The sequence below is a fragment of the Bombus flavifrons genome, chromosome 1 (genome assembly GCF_040668555.2).
Source record: "Bombus flavifrons isolate JBK064 chromosome 1, iyBomFlav1_principal, whole genome shotgun sequence".
Classification (NCBI taxonomy): domain Eukaryota; kingdom Metazoa; phylum Arthropoda; class Insecta; order Hymenoptera; family Apidae; genus Bombus; species Bombus flavifrons.
The window spans coordinates 4,763,976-4,784,838 of record NC_138442.1 but is presented as its reverse complement, the minus strand read 5'-3'; the positions used below and the strand labels follow the sequence as shown (position 1 = coordinate 4,784,838).

Here is a 20,863-nt window from a genome sequence, read left to right as displayed (position 1 = left end):
AAACAAAATTGAAGAACTTCAGTTGATTTCAGTGTGGTATTTTTCAAAGCAAGATACCACAAAAAGTGGCATTTCTCAGGTCAAACACGTGACTTCACTCTGACTCCATTTTTTGAGCAGAACTTCGCATCTTCGTGATGAATTTGCTTTTGATATTGTAGCTTGTATGAAGTTGGGGACATATTTTCCGATGAGATGTGTAGGTTTTGCAGCTGTAGTTGGTCGACCAATATTATAAGCTTGCGCTTGCTAAATTGCACATTCTTCGACAATTTCCTCAACACGATTTGAGTAAAGATTAAATTTTTTTTTAATATAATACGTAGGAGTTCGAACACATAACGTCTATGAGGTGGAGAAATATTTTCTTATAATACTTCCTTTTTCTTGTATCTTTCTTATAAGTGTATATGATGTAATTATTCCATCGCTTTTGTCCACTTTCTCGTCGATTTCCTCACTTTAACGCCTCGTTTCTCTATTTCCATCATATTAGCGTTATAAATTTCACTAAGGAGCAGTACACATTAATAGCAATATTTTGTTCTTATATCTTGCAATACACCGACCGATACTTTTTTAGTGAAGAAGAATGTTTTTATATCTTTAGGAATATGAAGTCCCTTTTGTCGCAAAGTACTAACAATATCTGTCTTAAAGACACATAGCTTTTTCGCAAGTTCTATGCCGGTGTACCAACTATCCGCATATACTCTAAACGCCTGGTGTAATAGGTAACGGCAGAGTTCTAGAACGATGCAAATTGTGGTCTTATATTTAGGATAATTTTGACTGTAATCTGTATCTTTTCCAACGTATATACAGAAATTCCAAATGTACCCAGATTGACTTTCGCGTAATACGCGTAACTTCATTCCAAAACGACTCATTTTAGAAGGAATATACCGCTTCCAAGACTTCCCGATGGACGCAGTAAAGTAGGCAAAAAAATTTGGAAAATACCCGATATACGCAGTGAAGTACACAAAACAGTTCGAGGAATAGCCGATATACACATCAATGGAAATAAACAAATAACCAAACTTTTTTGTATAAAATACATACTGGGTTCACTGGAAGCGTAAAGGAAACATACTACTAAATGTCATTTATATCACTTTCTATTAAGATTTACAGCTTTCATAGTAAATGGTAATTTTTTATTTCACACGACGAGTATACATGTCGACCGCACCGAAATAAAGTTTTGCATTGATGTGTATGCACGTCGAACGCAGTAAACTGGTTAAATCCAGTCGGTAATTAGCCAAGTTCAAGTATACTTGATAAATTTACAAACTCGATTTTTTCGCATTTTATCGAAGACTAAGCCGAGGATGAACAAATTTTATTTTATATTATTTTCTTCTCCTTCCATAAGGAATCGCGTCGTGCCCGCTTTTTACGTGTTATACGACCGGATCATGTATATATATACAGGGTGGTGGTAACTGGTGGTACAAGCGGAAAGGGGGTGATTTTACGCGAAAAAAGAGTTCGAAAATATAGAATAAAAATTTTTCGTTTGAGGCTCTGTTTTCGAGAAAATCGACTTTGAATTTTCGCTCGGTACGCGTGCACTTTATCACGTCTCGTTATAACGGATCTCACTGTAGATCATTGTCTCGATGGAAAAATTAAAAAAAAAATTTTATTCTATATTTTCGATTTCTTTTTTCGCGTAGAATCACCCCCTCTCCGCTTGTACCACCAGTTACCAACCACCCTGTATATGTCGGAGATGAAAGGACATCGGGGCTTTTCTATTGGAATGTTTGGAAAGATTCCCAATACTTTAGTCCAGACTTTTATTATAGCTACAATTAAATAATAAAACTGAGAAATAGTTGTAATGTTCTAACCCGAGTATGGATGCCCGAGGTTTATGACAATAGGCTTGGGCTCGAAGCGACATAACGGGTCACTGAACGTAGCCACGGTTACGGGAGAGACGTGTACCTAACAGAGGTATGGAATAATTATATAGCTGTCCTTAAAAACAAAGATTGACCCGAGAGGTACGGAGAGGAGTATATAATGACAGTTCCACTTGGACTGTAGTTCAGTTCAGTTCATTCAGATAAGTTCTACTTGTACGTTGAGTCACACCAGAATCGTGTATCACATCGCATTTGTTATTCCGTTGACCGTGGATTCGTTATCGAACTTAAATTCGTTGTCATCGACATCTCGATCATCCAATCGCTGTTATTACTTGTTACACTCTGTAATAATCACATTTGTATCCGTAAATATCATCACACCTAACTTTAATGATAACCCGACATATATATACCTACGTATAAAATTGAACGTACTTGAACCTGACTAATTGATACCTGATTAAACGCAACAATAAGTACAATGATGCGTCGATACTTTGTGTAACCACTGTATGCATGTAAAAGCTCAGGATAAATCAGAGATTTCCACGGTGGAGGGTTTGTGGAGGGAAAGCGCGAGATGGCGGAAATCGGGTTGGAAGGGTGGAAGAAGGAGCACGAGGAGGTGAAAAAGAAGAGAATCAGAGGTGGAAGCGTGGCCTCCCCCGTGGCCCTGTTGGCGTTCAGCAACCGTTTACGAGGCATAAACGCCGAAACAAAAGGCGGCTGGGCGCGAAACAATTAAAAACGTTACGCCCGATCGCTCTCCACCGGTTCACCCTTACCACCACCCCCACCCTATTCTTTCTTTCTTTCTTCTTTTTTTGTGTCTCTCCGCCCCTCACCGCTTATATTCACGATCATTCTCTCTCATTCTATCTAGTTCTGTCTCCGTTATTTTTTCGCTTGGTGGCTTGTCGCGAGGCTCTTTAACCACCCCTATAGCCATCGAATCGAGAATGAAAAAGGGACCAGGAGGGGGTGGAACGTGTATAGGCATCCCTTTCTAACTTTGGGTGCGGAGCACCCGGTTTTTGCACCCCTTTCGCCAGCGAAACACGAAAACACACGGACGGATAAACCCCGACGCCCACACGTCCCAACGTGGAAACAAAAGGGGAATCGCGACGATTTAATGACTGATCGGGCTGTTGCTCGCTGTGTTGCTTAACTCGGCTCTCTGCCATATACCAAGATGTTATGTATCATGGCTTTCCTTTCTTTTCCTTCGGCTTATGTTATGTGGTTCTTACGTGCATCGGATGACCCTAGTGTATTGTTGATTCTTCTGTTAGTTTGTCTTTCTATCCATTTTAGCTTTTGTCTTTTGCGTTGTTCTCTAGTGAAGTAGTTTTTTCCCGTGATTCTTCTCTCTCTGGTTTTATATGCAAAAGGCTGAAATATATAGAAAGTGGTGTTAAAATTAAAATACATCGAACACTAGAAACAGATATTCAAAGACGCATTGTCTGTTATTTATGTATAAATTAATATATATCAATAATTCATAAACATAATTTTCGTATCAAATCATATAGAAGAACCTAGTTTAATTTAGCTCTTTTCTCTCTCTTTCCTAACCAATTAGAATCTATTGGATTGGCAAATAAGTTTAGGTGGTATTGACAAAATCCGCAATCACTCAGTTGCTAACTCAATATTCCTCCAGTCCGCCTTTTCACTTTAGTTTTCTTACGTTTGTATTTCTTCCAAGATTCTTTTTCCAAAATTTGAAGTACTTATCAAACACTAAGTCAAACATCATCGTAAACCGCCATCAGCATCAAACAACGCTATCACTTGAAACTATAAAAAAACATAAGCAAACCTCAAACACTCAGTTATATGGTGCAATCACATTCCACGTAAAATCTAGTCGGGGAACGCTCATTCATACCAAACGCGATGAAGACCAAGCATCAGAGAGAATCAGATCCAGCAGCAGCTGGATGTAGTAAAATACAGCTCTCGTTCCTTCTTTCCTATCGACGAATAAAAACCAGAGTAGAAAAGGGGTAGGGACGTGTGGATGGTTAAAAAGCGGGTGAAAACATTCCTGGGCCGATCGCCGCGAGATTAATTAATCGGATGCGACGGGGAGTCGCGTTGAAAAAAAGACGTTTGGTCGGCGAGAGCTTCGTAATACATTCCAGTTACCGAGGCAGCCAGTGGATGGCGAAGTAAATCAGGTGCGGTGCAGCGTGCATCGTGCACGCGCTGGAAGAACGAGCGACGAACGTGAAAAGGACTTCTCATTATTACGTATCGATACGCCCGGAAAATAGCAGAGGCCCGGCGATCCGTGGTCTCGCCGCGACAAAAATCAACGCGGGGAAATCGGCGCGGTTCGAGGGCCGAGCTGAAGAAAGGCAAGTATTGAGAGCGTGAGGAAAGCAGTCCGAGATAAAGAGGGTGGATGAGACGAAGAAGAAGAAAGAGAAGAAAAGGTGGAGAATGAAGTAGAGGGGGGTTGGAGAGAGTAGTGTGTGCTGGGAAAAAGAGGAAAAGGGCTGAATTAGGTTAGGTTCGCATTGATGATGGGGCTAGATTCGCGTCGGAATGACAATCATATTTCGATGGATATCCTGTTTTTAGGTGTTTGACTTTCGTGTTCGATATACATATGTGTATTTTGGTTGAGATATTTGGTTTAGTATTCATTTGGTATTTCAAATTTTGGGAAAATTTTTGAAAGTGATAGAAATGTGGAGAATAAGAAGAAAAAGAAAACTGAAAGGAGTAGATTGTAATAATTGATTAGAAAAAAGAGAAAAGGAAGTGAATTAGGTTAGGTTTGCATTGGGAATATATGAGAATTGAATAATTATATTTCGATCAATATTTTGTTTTTGGTGTTCGATATATATATTTGGGCCCAATATTCAATTAGTGTTTCAAATTTTGGGGGAAAATCTTGGGAGGAGTACAAACGTGAAGAATAAGGAGAAAAGGAAACCTGGAAGGAGTAGATTGTAATTGTACAGAAAAAAAGAAAAGTGTTGAATTAGGTTAGATTCGCATGACATGTGAAGTTCTAATGAAAATTATATTTCGATGAATATTTTGTCTGTAGATATTTGTTTTTAGTGTTCGATATACGTATTTGAGGCCAATATTCGATTAGTGTATGAAATTTTTGAGAAAAATCTTGGGAGGTGTACAAACGTGAAGAATAATAATAAGAAGAAAACTAGTAGGAATAGATTATAATTGTAGAGAAAAAAAAGAAAAAGTGTTGAATTAGGTTAGGTTCGTATTGGGAACGTGAAGAATAATAATAAGAAGAAAACTAGTAGGAATAGACTATAATTGTACAGAAAAAAAAGAAAAAGTGTTGAATTAGGTTAGGTTCTCATGGCATATGTAGGAGTTCTAATGAAAATAATATTTCGATGAATATTTTGTCTGTAGATATTTGTTTTTAGTGTTCGATATACATATTTGAGCTCAATATTCGATTAGTGTTTTAAATCTTGGGGAAAATCTTGGGAGGAGTAGAAACGTAAAGAATAAGAAGAAAAGGAAACTTGGAAGGAGTAGATTGTAATCGATTAGAAAAAAGAGGAAAGTAGGTGAATTAGGTTAGGTTCGCATTGGGAACGTGTGGGAATTGGAATGAGAATTATATTTCGATGGATATCCTGTTTTTAAATATAACAAAGCGTCAATTATCCGAATCAGTTGAGATTGAGGTGGTTTGGAAAATCGAATTACCCAGTTGATAGCTGTAGAAATTAATCCTAAAATTACTTATTGAATACAGGAGTATTACTGCTGCAATTTGAAATTTGCTATGTATTACGCAAAATATTAATTCATTTTTGAATAAATGCTTTGAAATAACGATATACGTACGTTTATTACATACTTATCTAAATATAGTTTTTCACACGAATAAGGAGAACAAATATATACAATACATAATAATTACATACATTAATATCAATAAAGTCTATTTTTTAAAGCAATCTGTCCGGTTACAAGAACTTAGGGCGATATCGACGATGAAACATGAATTCACTTCACGATCAAATACTAATTCTGATAATTGATGATTCAGATAATCGAGGTTCCGATAATATAATTGACGCTCTACTGCATTTAATTTTAGTCTTCGATGTATGTATCTTGGTTCAGTATACGTTCGGTATTCCAAATTTCGGTAAGCGAATCTTGGCAGGAATACAAACGCAAAGCACAAGAAGAACAGAAGAATTGGGCAAAGTAGATCGTAAATGATTAGAAAAAGCAGGGTGAGAGGTAAATTAGATTATGAATAAAAATAAACTTTCACATTAAAGATGTATGCATCGGCATGAAAGTTATATTTCAACAGGCATTCTATTTTCAGATATTTGTTTTTAATGTTCCCGTTGTTGGTTGAGAAATTTCCTTCAATGTCTCCAAATTGTCCGAATGATTTCCAACCCGATAGTGTCTTTCTATCAGCAAATTCGACTATCTCAAATTCAAAGAAACTACAATACAAAGGAATCGTAAATACGCAATTCTCTTTTCGATTTTATGATTCTTAAAACCTTGAAAGCCATTTTGTTCGCTGAGATGAGAACAAGGATTAAACTTCTTATCTTCTTGAAGTTGGTTCAAAACTTGAATCTTCAAATCTGCCATATTATCTCGCGGTGTAACTCGCTGAAAGAGAACACAGAGAAAGGACAAAGCTCGGTGGTCCCCGAAGTCGCGAACAGCCGGTTACTTTACGATCTTCCGAACAATAGGAAATGATAATTCATAGTGGATGCTTCCTACGACCCTCGAATTACCCGGGGGTGTTCACAGGGGCCAAAGGCTGCGAAGTCCGCGGCACTACCGTGCAGTTATATGGCATCGACCAACACTGCTCGTGATAACTGTAACGCCTCGAAGGGTTATTTATTGCGTCGATTCGAACGTGCAACCCCTTTTTCCACACTCGCTGGGAATAGACAATAACGATGTGTCATCGTTTTTCCTCTCTTTTTCGTCCCGTTTACCCTTTCTTCGCGCTGCATCGTGATTTTTTCAGGAAAAATGGCTATTTCGAGGTGCAAACGGCATCGAAATATCATAGTAAGGGTTGAATGCGGTTGAACAGACATACTAAGTTCGTTTCTGTTGGATAAATGGATTAAATCCTCGTTGAAATATCGCGATATCTTTTGTTTCTCAGAATCGCTTTTGTTGAAAATTAAGATCCCAGCTTTGTAAATGGATACTGTAACGTTTACAATTTTGAACGATCGTAAGAAACCATTCGTTAGAAGTAATATTATACTTAAACTACGCATGTTTACGCAGATTCGTATTCTTATAAATGTAATTAAAAAACAAAAAAAAAAAAAAAAGAAAAAGAAAATAACCCTAAATATTATAACGAGAATATTTTATCTTTGTTTGTTATTCGTAATTCGTAATCCTCTTTCCTTGCAGCTTAAGGATGACTTCCAGTTACATCGTACATCAGTAGTATAACAAGACTGTATTCTAGGTACATGTATATTTTTACATATTATACACATAGCATGTATTTTTGCATTTTTTAATTTCTCATAAATATATACACACCGGCAGTTTAATTGTAATAAACGTGTTCAGTCATACGTGTAATCTTTTTCAACAATATACAAACACTATTTTCTGAATTTTCATCAACTCAGTAAACGTTCCGTGGTCCATGAAACAACACCGATCGTCACACAGCAAAATCGTGATGATTCTGACATGTCGCAAGACGAAAAGAGAAGACATCACTCGCAGCTTTGTTATGTACACCGTGGCAGCGATTATAAACGAAACATGATCGTAGCGAAAAAGCGTAAATCGTAGCGTAAATTTTCTCTTGTTTATATTTTTGGTCCCATATCGTAGCGATTCATACTCTAAATTCTTCCCAAAGTCGTATACCTAAACCGTACTCGGGAAATGCTTTTCGCAATAGCGAGAATCGTACAAAAATTCGTTCAGTGGTTCTCAAGATTACCCCGAGCGTACGGACACATAGAGTACCATCAGCAATCGATAATATCGTCAATATTTCAAGATTCTCAATGAAAATGCGGTTGCTCGATAAATATCGACGATATCGTATTGACGATATATATTAACAATATATGTCGGGTTTGTCGGGTTTGTCGGGTTTGTCGGGTTTGCGCTGGTTCTTGGGGCGCGTTGCGTATCTTCATTAGGACGAGCCATTGTAGTTGTTCAAAAAGGTTTATATTTACAGTGATATGTACAAGTGCTGATTTTACAGGATTTAACAATTAAACGTGATTATATGACACTCTTAAAGTAAAGACAATGTTCCTAGGTTTTAACGAATCCACGGTCAACGGAATAACTCTTTGTTCAATTGGATATGTCTTATTACTCAAATGACGTTAGCTGTGACGTAGGGTATCTTTCAAACTGACAGACTGACGTTGTCAGTAAACTCTCCAAGGTGATCATAAGAATAAAAGACTGACACGATCGCACTTGTCAATTGCATATTGATCGGGGTTATCAACAAAATTCCAGGCGCCGTTTCTAGGCAGACTCGCGTAGAGCCGTCATTGCTCCTGCCTCGGGGCTTGTTAGTTAATACAACGTGTGTCCCTCGATATTGGTACTTCTACTGTTAAGTAAAACGTTCATCCCGTGACCGTGGCTACGTTCGGTGACCAGTTGTGTCACCTCAACCCCAAGCCCACTGTCACAAATCTCGGGCAAACATAATCAGATCGTATCACAACAACTACTTCCAAGTTCTATTATTTAAGTACAGCTATAATAAATAGTTTAGACCAAAGTATTGGGAATCTTCCCAAAATTCCAAAAGTAAGACCCGTAATCCCTACATCTCCGACATATATATGGATAGTCTGAGGGCACTCTACCTGGCAATTTTATTTTCTACTACGCACAGGAGAAGATTACAGCTTCGTTATTCCATTACCAGTATCGATCTAATATTTTAACTTTTATGCTACATGACAACAACTTTTCCCAAAATTCCTTACGTTCACATTTTCTTTCGCAGCAGTCGTCTTCTTCCTTTTCCAAATTTCACAGTTGGGAAATTTAGGAGTATTGCAAATAATTACGAGAAATGTTGTACACGAATATAGACGATGCGTTATATAGAGAGACACATGTGCACGTAGGTACATTCTTAGATAGCAGTACGTCCGCGATTAATTAGACATCCCTATAGCGTACAAGTCCGTAGACACTCTTGACCGATGACAAGACGCGCTCTCGAAGCAGATACACACAGCGGGCTGGATCGTGTGAGCACACGATTCGCGTTGTTGTAGGTCTACGCCCTAAACCCGGGACCGCGGCGTATCACCGTACGGTGGAGACAGACGCGGACAATGGAATCATGCGAGGACAATGCCGAATAATTTAGAATGGCATATAGATATCGGGAGCTTCCGGCCTACGGCGCCGCTGCATAATAGAGAATAGGAGTAATAGGACACAGGCTGCAGGGCAACTGTGGAGGACACGAAACATCCCTATAAATTTCGCTTAGGCCGGGTCGACAAAGACGACAAAGACGATACCAGCCAATCTTTTTCGATACAATCGTTTCTTGTCGACTACTTTGCGTAGAAACATAACTTTATACCTTTTGCGTGATATTTTCATCATATGGCACTTGGATAAGTTTAAATATAATTTATGACGCGTACACTTATTGGCTAGTTCGTTAAAATCGTCTTGCGTATCTTGTGCATCGGAGTAATTTAACTTAATTTAAGTTGATACAAAATTTAAGATCATCCGCATTTACATAGAAGTAGCATAGCCTTGTTGAGCGTGTCAAACAGATCGTTCATGAATATAACGAAGAATAAGTTGGGACCAAGCTGGGAACTTTCGAGATGCATCAGATGCGACTAAGAGTTAAATTAGATCTGCAACGACACATGAACCTTTTTACTTTTCTATTAATAAAACATAGCTACGTATCTAACTTAATAAAAGCTCAATTTGTTAAACGGAATCCACCATGAAACAAGATACATGTTCGCCATTTTCTACTCTCATGAACCATCCTCCTTACATATTCGCAATCTCCAACATGGTAGATATTCCATTCATGCCCGAATTCGTAATAAATCTTTTGGAGGGGTCGTGCCGCGAGTTTGTCGACGTCGAAACGAGTTTTATTAACTTCCTCAGTCCTCGTCCCACAAAGCACACCGGTGATACGTTACACCTTGGCGATGGCGATACAACGAAGAAGTTAGACATTTCTCGCTCGTGTGCGTTCGACAACAGAAGAGATTACAATAAATTGCATTCACCCTTCTCGAAATACAAGACGACCATTGATACGGGGATGTCGAATGAAATTTGAAGAGATTTCGGCTCACGATACTGTTCCCTTTTCTTCTTTCTCTTTTTTCATTTTTTCTTTTTTATCCTTCTTCCCTTCTTTTCTATTTGGATTAGCGTTGTCGTCGTGTTTCTGGGCGTGACCTATCGCGATATTGTCTCCGTTTTCGCACCTTCCCCTATGCCTGCAGATTAAAATCGCTAGTAAGGTTTTAGTGGACACAGTGGATACCTGAGTGATCCGTTCATCATTCATCTCGTTGGTGGCGAATCGTTGGAATGTAGAGGAAGCAACTTCCAAATTTGTAATCTGATTCTACGATAGATATTACCGCTATCCTTCGTTCGTTCCTTAAACGTTACAGAAATTGGATGGTTAAATAAAATATGATTTATGTTGTCTTTGTATTCAGTTTCTCCATATAATTAATATACAGTATCCACAAAGTGTATTTGTACATACCTTTATTTTCCAATGAAACATTGAACTTAATTAATGGAACCTAATTAATTACCAGACTGTGGATTTTTATGCGTATATGAAAAATTTATAAATCCACTTAATAAATATGAATATAAAAAATATCTGATGTACAATAGTCATTATAAAATTTACGCATCTCGTAACAAATCTCTATGTAGGTTTTATATCTCTAATTATCTCCATAAAAATACATGTTTACATAAAAATCCGCGGCCTAGTAATTACAACGTATAATGCTGTACGAATAGGTATTTTCTGTAGTTACTATAAAGTTGCTATTGGAATAAGGATCGACTAACTTTCAATTACTCGCATTATAAACGATCCTTTCCTTTTACTCCTTGTGAAACGTGACTTGCAAATACACCCACGCGATCGTCGGAGACCTCCTTGGGTTTCAAGGACACACGAAACACGCACATTGTTACGCCAGTTACATTGAAAAGGAGGCAGAAAGACAGCCAACGTGAAGTCGCCCCCATGACGTCTAGCGCGTGAGGGTGGATTTCCCTGTTGGAGGCAGTAGGGTCACCGTGGAAGAATGATATTTTAATAACTGTCTGGTAATCCTTCCGACTACAATGGTGTGTTCATGATACCACGCGGGTAAAAGCTTCTTCAGCGTGGAATTTTCTATTGGTCGTAGCCAGCCGCTACATTAACACCAGCGGCGGCGATATTGCATTCCTTTCTCCTGACGACGTCGATCGTCATTAATATCATTTTCAACAGCGTTGGAATTCGTGCCGGAGAGTCACGTGCTCGATCGATACCACCCCGTGAATTATTGGTCGGTTCTTCCGCTTTTTATTTGTTCAGAAGCGCGACTTATTTGTCATTGTATTATTAGACTGCCACCAAATGATATTTTCCATTAGAATGCTGAAATACAAAACAACAATTAATCGTGAATTTTTATTCTAATAAAAGAAATGTACTATATAATATAATTCTAATAACATATTATAATAGATATAAAGGATGAAACTACCAGATGCTTGGTGAGTTATTTGTACAATAGGAAGAATTAGAAATACTTATAAGGAACGATTATACATATTAAGGAATTTCTTTTAGTAATAGAGTACTTTGGAAATCATTAACTAATTAAGCTCCTTTTTTTTCACTTTTCGATATAAACATCCCATCATGCAACGATTAATTATTCGACCGAAGAGCCGAATCATCTAAAGGAAACTTCATCTGTCTATTTGCAATTATTTATAAAATAAATAAAAATTGTTTTATACGTAATCTCTGATATATCCTGCCAAATATAATAAAGTAGCAATAATTTTATAATTCGTAAATTGATCGTTTTTATTATTAAACGTATGTAAAAGTTTTAGTCTTTTTTTCAATTTTCCTTTATTTATATGTAAATTCATTCATCGTTACCAATCCATCGTGAAGTTGGCGTTTCAGATAGATTAATACCAAGAAAACAATTGCACAAAAAGGCGGTAAATTATATCCATTAAAAGTATGTAATTCTACATGAATGCTTGAAGAAAAGACTAAAACTTTTGCATACTATAATATAATATATTATATATAAAATTTGCTAATATAATAAAATAGCAATACTAAATCAATAGCAAATTCAGATACCCTTATATTCATTTCAAATATATAACATATCCGACGCGTTATTTCAAACTTATTGGAGCAAATTATCGTCGAACGTTCTACCGTACTTCAATTTGCTTGTACACGTGTACAGTACAGTGTACAGACGTCTAGTTGAAGAGGATTGGAGAGACTCGCGGTGACTTCAACGCGGTCAATCTTGGCTCTTTAAAAATTTCTTCGATCCGTCGTTACCGAACCGCTCGAAACTTGTATTTCTGCAGGAACGATTGAGTTTAAGCGAAACGGAAAACTATAATCCGACTCGTTTATTTCTTGCACAACGGTCGTTACGGGTCTCGTTACCGCAAAATACTGGGCAAGTATTGGAAACTATTATTGACGACCTTCGACAGACTTCCTCAACATTCTCCTTCCTTTCTCTTTGAGTTCCTTCTTATACCTTGAAAAAATAAATAAGGAAGTTCGTAGGTATTTCGAAAACTTTTAACAAATTTGAGATGCTTTGGTATAATCAATTTCTAATTTTTATAATAAAATAAAAATACGTAAACTTGTTTGTGGTAAAAAAGATGAAGTTAAAAAGAATAGAAAAATATAAAGTATGCAGAAGTATGATAGAACAAAATGTAACACATTTAGTATAAGAGAACAATGTAAGGTTATAAAATACTTAGCATTATGTGCTTTCTTAAAAGTGAAATTATTATTATTATTAATAATTTAACAATATGAAAAATAACATTGTATGGAAAATTTAACTTGGGAAGAAGGGAAAATTACATATTAATCAATTAGTTAACGGTATCTATAATTTAATTTTGAACTTACGTATAGTTTCTATAATATTGAAAAAATATCTATTACACAAATGTTGAATCAGTTCTTCTTTAATATTCTTAATAATATTAACGAATTTGTTAAACGTTCCTTTGATATTCTTTTTGATATTAGTATTGTGTACATTTTAAATAAGTAATAATATCCGAATCAAAGGCAGCTACCTTGAAAAAAGCATGCAGTTACCCTCAGACAAATTTCTCACAAGTGTACCTTTACCGAGGAACATCGTACCGCGATCAGGAACCTTTAAAACCATCGTCACAGACAACTACACCGCGTGAATAGCGAAAAAGCAGCGATTCTTTCCATTCACGAACGCTCGACGAACCCATCTGTTCCCCCCATTGCGTTGGCCAGCTTCTTTCTTTTAATCCCTGTTTCATTAATAGTTCCCCGGTAATTCGAGCCCACTTCAGTTTCGTTCACCTCGAATTACCACCGACGGATTCCACAGTAACTTCCGTCGAGAGAGATTCCCGGAATAGACGCCCTGTGATCTCACTTTCTCTCCTTTCTTCCATTGGAGGAGATTGCAATTGCCAAATTGTTACTTAATTCCCTTACATAACCTAAAAAGTTTGAATTTTTATAACTGATAGGATTAAAAATTGATGGCACAATATGATTTTATTTTTATGATTAATTTATATGATTTTGATCTTATAGGATGATTGATTTTGATTTATATGACTTCAGTATATTTTTTTAGAAGATACGTGATGTGCCCGAATAATCTGTCACTATAAAGTGACAGACACTTTGACGCTGGACTTGTCTTAACTTTACCCATTAGTATCTGCTACAATGAGAAAGGATTACCCTGGTTATACGTTTGGGTAAAATTTGGATCGAATTTGAAAACGCATATAGAAGTACATTCTATTTACTACAAATATACATATCTGAACAGTTTTGTGCATACAATTATCCTCATACTGAATTTTGTCCAAATCTAACCCCAATCTATTCCAAACCTAACCACAATCTATTCCGAATCTGCTATAGAAGCTACGCCGAATTTAGCAAACTTCAAGTAAAATATAAAAGATGAATACAGGATCAGAATATGTCATAATAACAATTTCATCAAAAATCCGTTTTAGATACCAAAAGGTAACCTCATACGATTCAAATCAAAATCTCTAACATGATCCAATCATAATCTTTAGGCATTCAAAGGCACTGAAAAAAAATATGCAATCAAATTCCACTTTGCACATTAACTAACTAAGCGACGAATCTGCTCTCTGTATGAAAAGAGAGCAATTGCGAAGTAGCAGCTAGCGGCAATTAAGTTAAACAGCGGAACACTCGATATAGTTGCTCGGGGCAAGCAGACCCCAGAGCAAGCTCGGGAGTGCCACTTGAAACAACCTTGTTATCGAAAGCGTGCGCGTCAAGAATTAACCCGTGGAACAGCAACGAGGGAAGTAGAAGAGAAAAAGGGAGAGATTGTAAGAACGAAACGTTAGGCTGGAAGCTACATTTCCTCGCCCTATATATGTATTACTCCTCTTCCCCCCTCCCCCCATGTTCCAGCACTCGTCCCCTCTCTGTCTCGCTAATAAGTGGCCGGTTAAACTTTTTAACGAGCGGTCAGCCGCAGTAGACTTTCTTCGACGGGCAACGCACCCCTGCTGGATTCTTTCAGGCACTGATGGCGACTTAATAGCCGTGCACGTGCATACATCTCCGCACGTTATAACGACACTCTTCAGATCGTATTATGTACGTAGTTTAGGAGACTGTAGAGTGTGGTTTCGTGGTGTACGTTATCGTAATTGAGCAGTTTACATGGCATTTTTGATAATTTACATTAATTTTTCACATATTTGCAATATATTTATAAAACGTAATAATACACTTATAATGCATTCATAATACGTTTATAATACGTTTTATAATACGTACAATATACAATACTTTTATAATATATTTTCTTTGTATTATGCTTTTTGTTATTTTTACATTGGAATTGAGATATGTTTAGAATGGGTTTTGGTTAAGTCCGGATTACGTTTGAGCAAGATTCAGTTTGACAACAGCTATATATATACATATTTACAATAAATATTGTTTTAATATGATTCCAAAATATTCTATATAAGAGACATAATGTATCGATAAAAAATTTGTATGGAAAATATTCAAATATTTTCATCTTTGTACATACATACATGTATATCTATATAACGATAAATCGTTACACGTTCTCCGTTACGTGATTGGACGAAACGGTTCAACGCGAATATCAGCGGGTGGTAAATACGCGCGGGGCTCACAATAAAAGATGCACAACGTTTTTTCAAGGGTGTCAAGGATCTGTAAGAGTCAATTCGGCGTGCGTCGTAGAACAATGTAAAGTGTTTGCTCGCTGGAGAATTTCATAGGTATTGTGCGTATTAATGCGCGGTTTTTCTTTTCTTTTCTTTTCTTTCTTTCTTTTTTTTTTTTATTATTTCGCAAACGAACGATACGCCCTGTTTTGTTCCAGGCACAAAGAGGTCGAGAATCTCTGAGAGCACTACGGGAACAATGCTCTCCACGAGCGACACCGGTAACGAAGACGACCGTGACTCCGACTCCGGTGGAGAACTTCTTGCTGACCGTTCATTGGGTAAGGTTCCCTGAAATCTCGAATTTCGATCGATTCGTAACTAACGATTGAGGTTAGAATTGTGAATTTGAATTATTACATGAAATAAATTGGAATAAATATTGTAGACTAGTTTTGTTAATTGTAATTGAATTTGCAAGAGTGTGTCTTCGTCTAGTGGAATCCTTCATCCTTAGTTAAGCGATGTAGGTATTTATACATATAATAAGTCACTATAACACGAAAGATATCAAATGTTTTTCAAATTTCCCGCAAAGATTTCATCATTAACACGTTTATTTTCAGCACCATATACAGAATAGGGAATTAATTAGAATTAATTGTAAGCTACAAAATACGTAAATGAATGTACAAACATATAGGTACTCACCTAATTTTCGTGTTTAGTTAAAACCATAAATAAACCTAACCTAAATATAAATTGCTTAATAGTTTAATAATTGAATCTTTTGTATGCAAGGTGATTGTACACAAGGCTGCGTATATACAAATATTCATTACAAATATTCATGTGTTTATGAACATAGGTAAACCTAACCTGAAAATAATTTTTTGTAACTGCAGTTCCGACGTCGGTTGGAATGACGGAGAACGATACAACGCGAAAACGGTCAAATAGCTTGAATGACTCCGAAGATGGAAGCCCGGAACCAGGTTCTCAGAGTCCGACACATACACCTCCACTGACGCCAGCACTAACGCCACAAAGGGAGGATACGCCGGCGCCAGAGAATCTCAGCCTCCGCAAAAGCGGAAGCCCTCAGCAGACGCAACAGACCCTTCAGCCAGTGGACCTGGTGCAGCCTAGACCTAGTCCACCGTTACCCTCGCTGGCGGTAAGCTTTTTACCTTAATCCTTTTACGATTACGAGTCCATATACGGGATTTCAAACGAAACGTTTTCGATGTAGAAGATATAGAGGAACCAATTTATAAGCTGTTTAGTAGTCAAATCGATCAACTTTATTTTTTGTAATTTTTCAATATATATCTGCGGAAAATTTCGCTGAAATCGATTGACTTTACCTTTAGCAATCTTTTTTCTGTGTAAACTCGTTTTCAATTTTTTATGTATATATACCTAAATCGAATGTGTGTGCTTATGAAAATTCATGCTTTTTGAGGACATAGGAGACCCTAACCTAAATAGAGCTTTGTTTTGATTTCTAAACTCGTAAATTCAATTATATAATTGTATTATGATAAGTTCTATTACTATTTTTTTCTTTTTCCATAATATTTAAAAATATTTTCATTAATTTATTTGTAATAAATGTATACATTGTTGCAAAAAAGCGACGTAGCTTAGTTTGAACATAATCCTACGAAGGAGGAGAGCAAATTTAGGGTTATGTTAGGCGTGCTAAATTCAAAATGCTACACCATAATCATTTCCACACTATTTCTAACACCATAAACAATGCTTACAATCTCTTTTCCAGGCTGCAGCGACGGCAGTACATTTTCCACCTTACGCTCCCCTCTATGGTCCAGCAGCGAGTTCTCTCTACTGTTCACCAGCTTTGTACCAGCATCAGCATCACCATCACATCCCAGAACCACGCGAGATCCAAATGCAAATGCAGATGCAAAATATTCAACAAACCTGCGGCCTTCAATTACAACAGCAACAACAGCAGCAACAACAACAACAGCAGCAGCAACAACGATCGCCCGTCGACGTACTGTTGCGAGTGTTTCCCGGAAGACGTCGCGCGGACGTCGAGGCTCTGTTGCACCGGTGCAAAGGTAGGCACTGCAATCCGATATCCGCGGCCATTATTCGTGGACAGAACACAATCCTCGGCAGGTCCTCTGTACTGAGAGATCGTCAGACGGACACGTGGCTGAGAAACAATTCGAGAAGATTCGTCCATAGTGTTCTCGAGTTTCCATTGCAACCCACGGCCGAGTTTCAACCCTTTTGGTCGCGAGATTCGTGGTACCCTCTGGGAATGGGTTTTGGGAGGGATTCTTGGAATTTTCAAAGAGGTTAGGAATATTTTTATTGAAATTTATTGAAGGGAATTTTGCAAAGAATGGTGTATAGATATTGGATTTTGTTTCGGGATTTGATAAAGGGGATTTTTAATGGATTAAGTATAGAATAGGGTTCCAGGATTAGGTTCAGAATTTAGATTTAGGTTTAAAATTAGGGTTCCAGGATTAGGTTCAGAATTTAGGTTTAGGTTTAAAATTGGGGTTCCAAACGTGGGTTTTGGAATATTCTAAGGGAATTGTAGAAATATCTAAATAGAAAAATTAAATGCAATTTTAGAATATTCTGAGACAAGTTTAAAAATAGTTGATATGTGCTAAAATCGCGTTAAAGAGTTGTAATAAATAGTATCTGCTATTGAAAATTTTGTCGATTACAAATGCAATTTTGGAATATTCTAAAACGATAATAATAGAAAAGAATAGATATTAGATTGAATTTTCTAATATTGTAAAGGATTCTTATATAAAAGCAAATAACTGTAGATGCTAAAGATAGATACTAAATAATAGATGCTAATGCGGTTTCGTAATTTTTAAAACACTTTCTACCGAAGGGGTTGAATTCTCGGTTTCAAACCTCTCAAGAAACGAATAAATAGTATTTCTCAATCTAGTATTCTTAATCCAATGATTTAAAGTATCCAACATAAAATAATCTACATAAATTAAGCATGCTATATAATACATCCCTTCCAACCTCCCACTATTTCCATTCCTAATTAAATGTACATCAAACTTTTTCCAACCTAATCTAAAGAAACAAATCAAAACGATAAAATTGCCAACAAAAAGTCAAGAAAGAATATTAAAAAGAAAAAGAAAAAAATAGGAAATAGAAACTGGCAGAGGTGTCTGTGTCGCAGGCGACGTGGTGTCGGCGATGGAGGTATTGGTCTGCGAGGACAGTCTCCAGCCGAAGTCTGCGTTCTCGCCGCTAGCAGGCGCGTTAGCATCGGCTGCGGCCGCATCTGCCTCGGTCTCAGCCGCATATGCGAGCCGGGCCGCTTACTGCACCACTCCCATACCGTCGACCAGGCACAGGTTCCTGGCCGCGCCGTACGCGGGTACCGGCTACCTGCCCACGGTGATCAAGCCGCCCAATCAGAGCCTACACGCAAATGGAACAGGCGACGCCTATCGGGAGACCAGTCCCGATGATGCGAGTGACAAGACGAGCTACTCCGAGTGACCGGACGATGCGCAGGCCGCCACCTGGTCTTACCTGCAATAGCTTAGGGGTAACGGTGGGGAGGGATTTCAACCGTGGAAATGGCGGCGCGTCCGCTGTCGTTTCTTCAAGATGAGAAATCATATTGGGGAGCGAGAAGGTTTCCAGAAGGTTTCCGAGTCTCTGTGGGATACGAAGAGGATGGTTCGAGATCATTGTGACAAGAAACTTTTGGTAATTTTCTATTGTTGTTATGATGACGGAAAGGAGGTTTGGAGGTGAATGGTTCTGAAAGGAAATTTCAAGCAGATGGCAAGATTGGCGAGGACTTGGGATTGAAGAGGATCCGATGTCAACTTACGAGTTAATCAAGTTATCATTAGAGGTTATGATGACATACTGAAAGGTTGACAGCGAATGGTTCTGAATGGATATTTGGAGCAGATGCTAGAGATTGATAAAGACTTGGAACTATGCGATTTTTTAAAAAAGATACGATGTCATCTTACGAATGAAATGAGTTGTCGTAAGGATTTGGAGGTTATGACGACGCAGTTTGGAAAACGCAGATGGAAGTTTGAAGGCGAATAGCTCTGATGATGAAGATTTGCAACAAATGATAAGAATGAGACAGTGTCTTGAAAAAGATTGGAAACAGAAAACGGGTCATGGAACCTAAGTAAGGAATATAAGGAAGAATTGGTGAAATCTACAATTCTACTTACATACTTATGAATGTAACCTAATCCAAAAGGTCCAAAGAAGAAACTTCAAAAACATGTCTTTCCGAGGAAACCTTGCATATTTCCTCAAAAACATAGTAGACACATTACATACAAGGTATGTCACTTAAGAAGAAATCAAAGTTCTTCGAAGGAAATCAAATATGGCGGAAAAAGACGTTCCGCAATTTTATAGTGTGTGAACCACAATGAAGAATTCCCGTAGATCCTCTCCACCATGTGCTGCGGATACCGTTAGAAAATTTTCAATCCTGAAAAGTTGAAGATTTTTTGTCGAACGTCTCTAAAGAATATATGAAACAGTGTGGCCAGTAATCCACCGAATAATGCAACTCGTGTCGATCAGTTTCGTATAGTGTTTCGTTCCGTGAACGTACTAAGAGAAACAGATCACGATAAAAAGAATGAAAAACGAGCCGTTTGTGCGATGAACGGCTGTCTCATTGTAACAATATATCTTTATACATGTGTAGATAAAGCGACTTAACGAAGTGTGTGTGTGTGTGTGTGTGTGTGTGTGTATGTATGTGTGTAGGTTATGTTCGAGAGAGAGAGAGAGGGAGAATGAAAGAAGAAAATTGTATTGTCACGATAAAAATTAACCAGTAAAAAGAAAACAGAAAAAAGGAGGATACGACATGAGAAAGGAATTGTAAATACGCGTGAATTGCTTTAGCCTGATCATCCATTGCAGTTAACCGGAAATACTGTCACGGAGTATGTTTAGCGAAGTTACACCCGTAATAAATAACGAAAAGAGCAAAAACAAAAATAAGAAAATTAAAAAAAAATGATGTTGAGGAAAAAAGAACATAAAACGGAAAATAAATTACGTGTTTCTGGATACAGGAACATGTACGTATAACACGACCGATTATGCATAAGTGTTTGCCTGTAAGTATCACGGCTCTAAGATGTTTAGATTCGCCGGCGACCAGAAGCGTCGTTCTTTGTAGTTACCATATGTTATCCGAGAAAATGTATAGACGGTTTATGAGAATAATAAATAAGATATTGATACTCCATACATAGTGTTCGATAATGAATCTTACCCTTTGTTCACAATTCAATTTTTCTTCTCTTTCTTTCCTTTTTAAAAGTTTTGAGCTTGAAAAAAATTTTTGTTTAAAATATAATATACCTATGATATAAAAGGTAAATATTATACTTTAATCTCTATGCTTTTATAAACATCTTTGAATCTAA

The 20,863-nt window shown here is 37.3% G+C and overlaps 1 protein-coding gene across 1 annotated transcript in view; it reads left to right on the top strand.

The window, feature by feature from the left end:
• dmrt99B (doublesex-Mab related 99B) overlaps window positions 1-20,684 on the top strand; it is a 30,917-nt gene extending 10,233 nt beyond the window's left edge. Inside the window, exons 3-6 of the mRNA XM_069124290.1 lie at window positions 15,623-15,745; window positions 16,310-16,581; window positions 17,188-17,494; window positions 18,610-20,684. Coding sequence (XP_068980391.1) covers window positions 15,623-15,745; window positions 16,310-16,581; window positions 17,188-17,494; window positions 18,610-18,935 — 1,028 coding nt within the window. The 3' untranslated portion in view covers window positions 18,936-20,684. The remainder of the gene's footprint in view (window positions 1-15,622; window positions 15,746-16,309; window positions 16,582-17,187; window positions 17,495-18,609) is intronic.
• The last annotated feature ends 179 nt before the right edge of the window (window positions 20,685-20,863 follow it).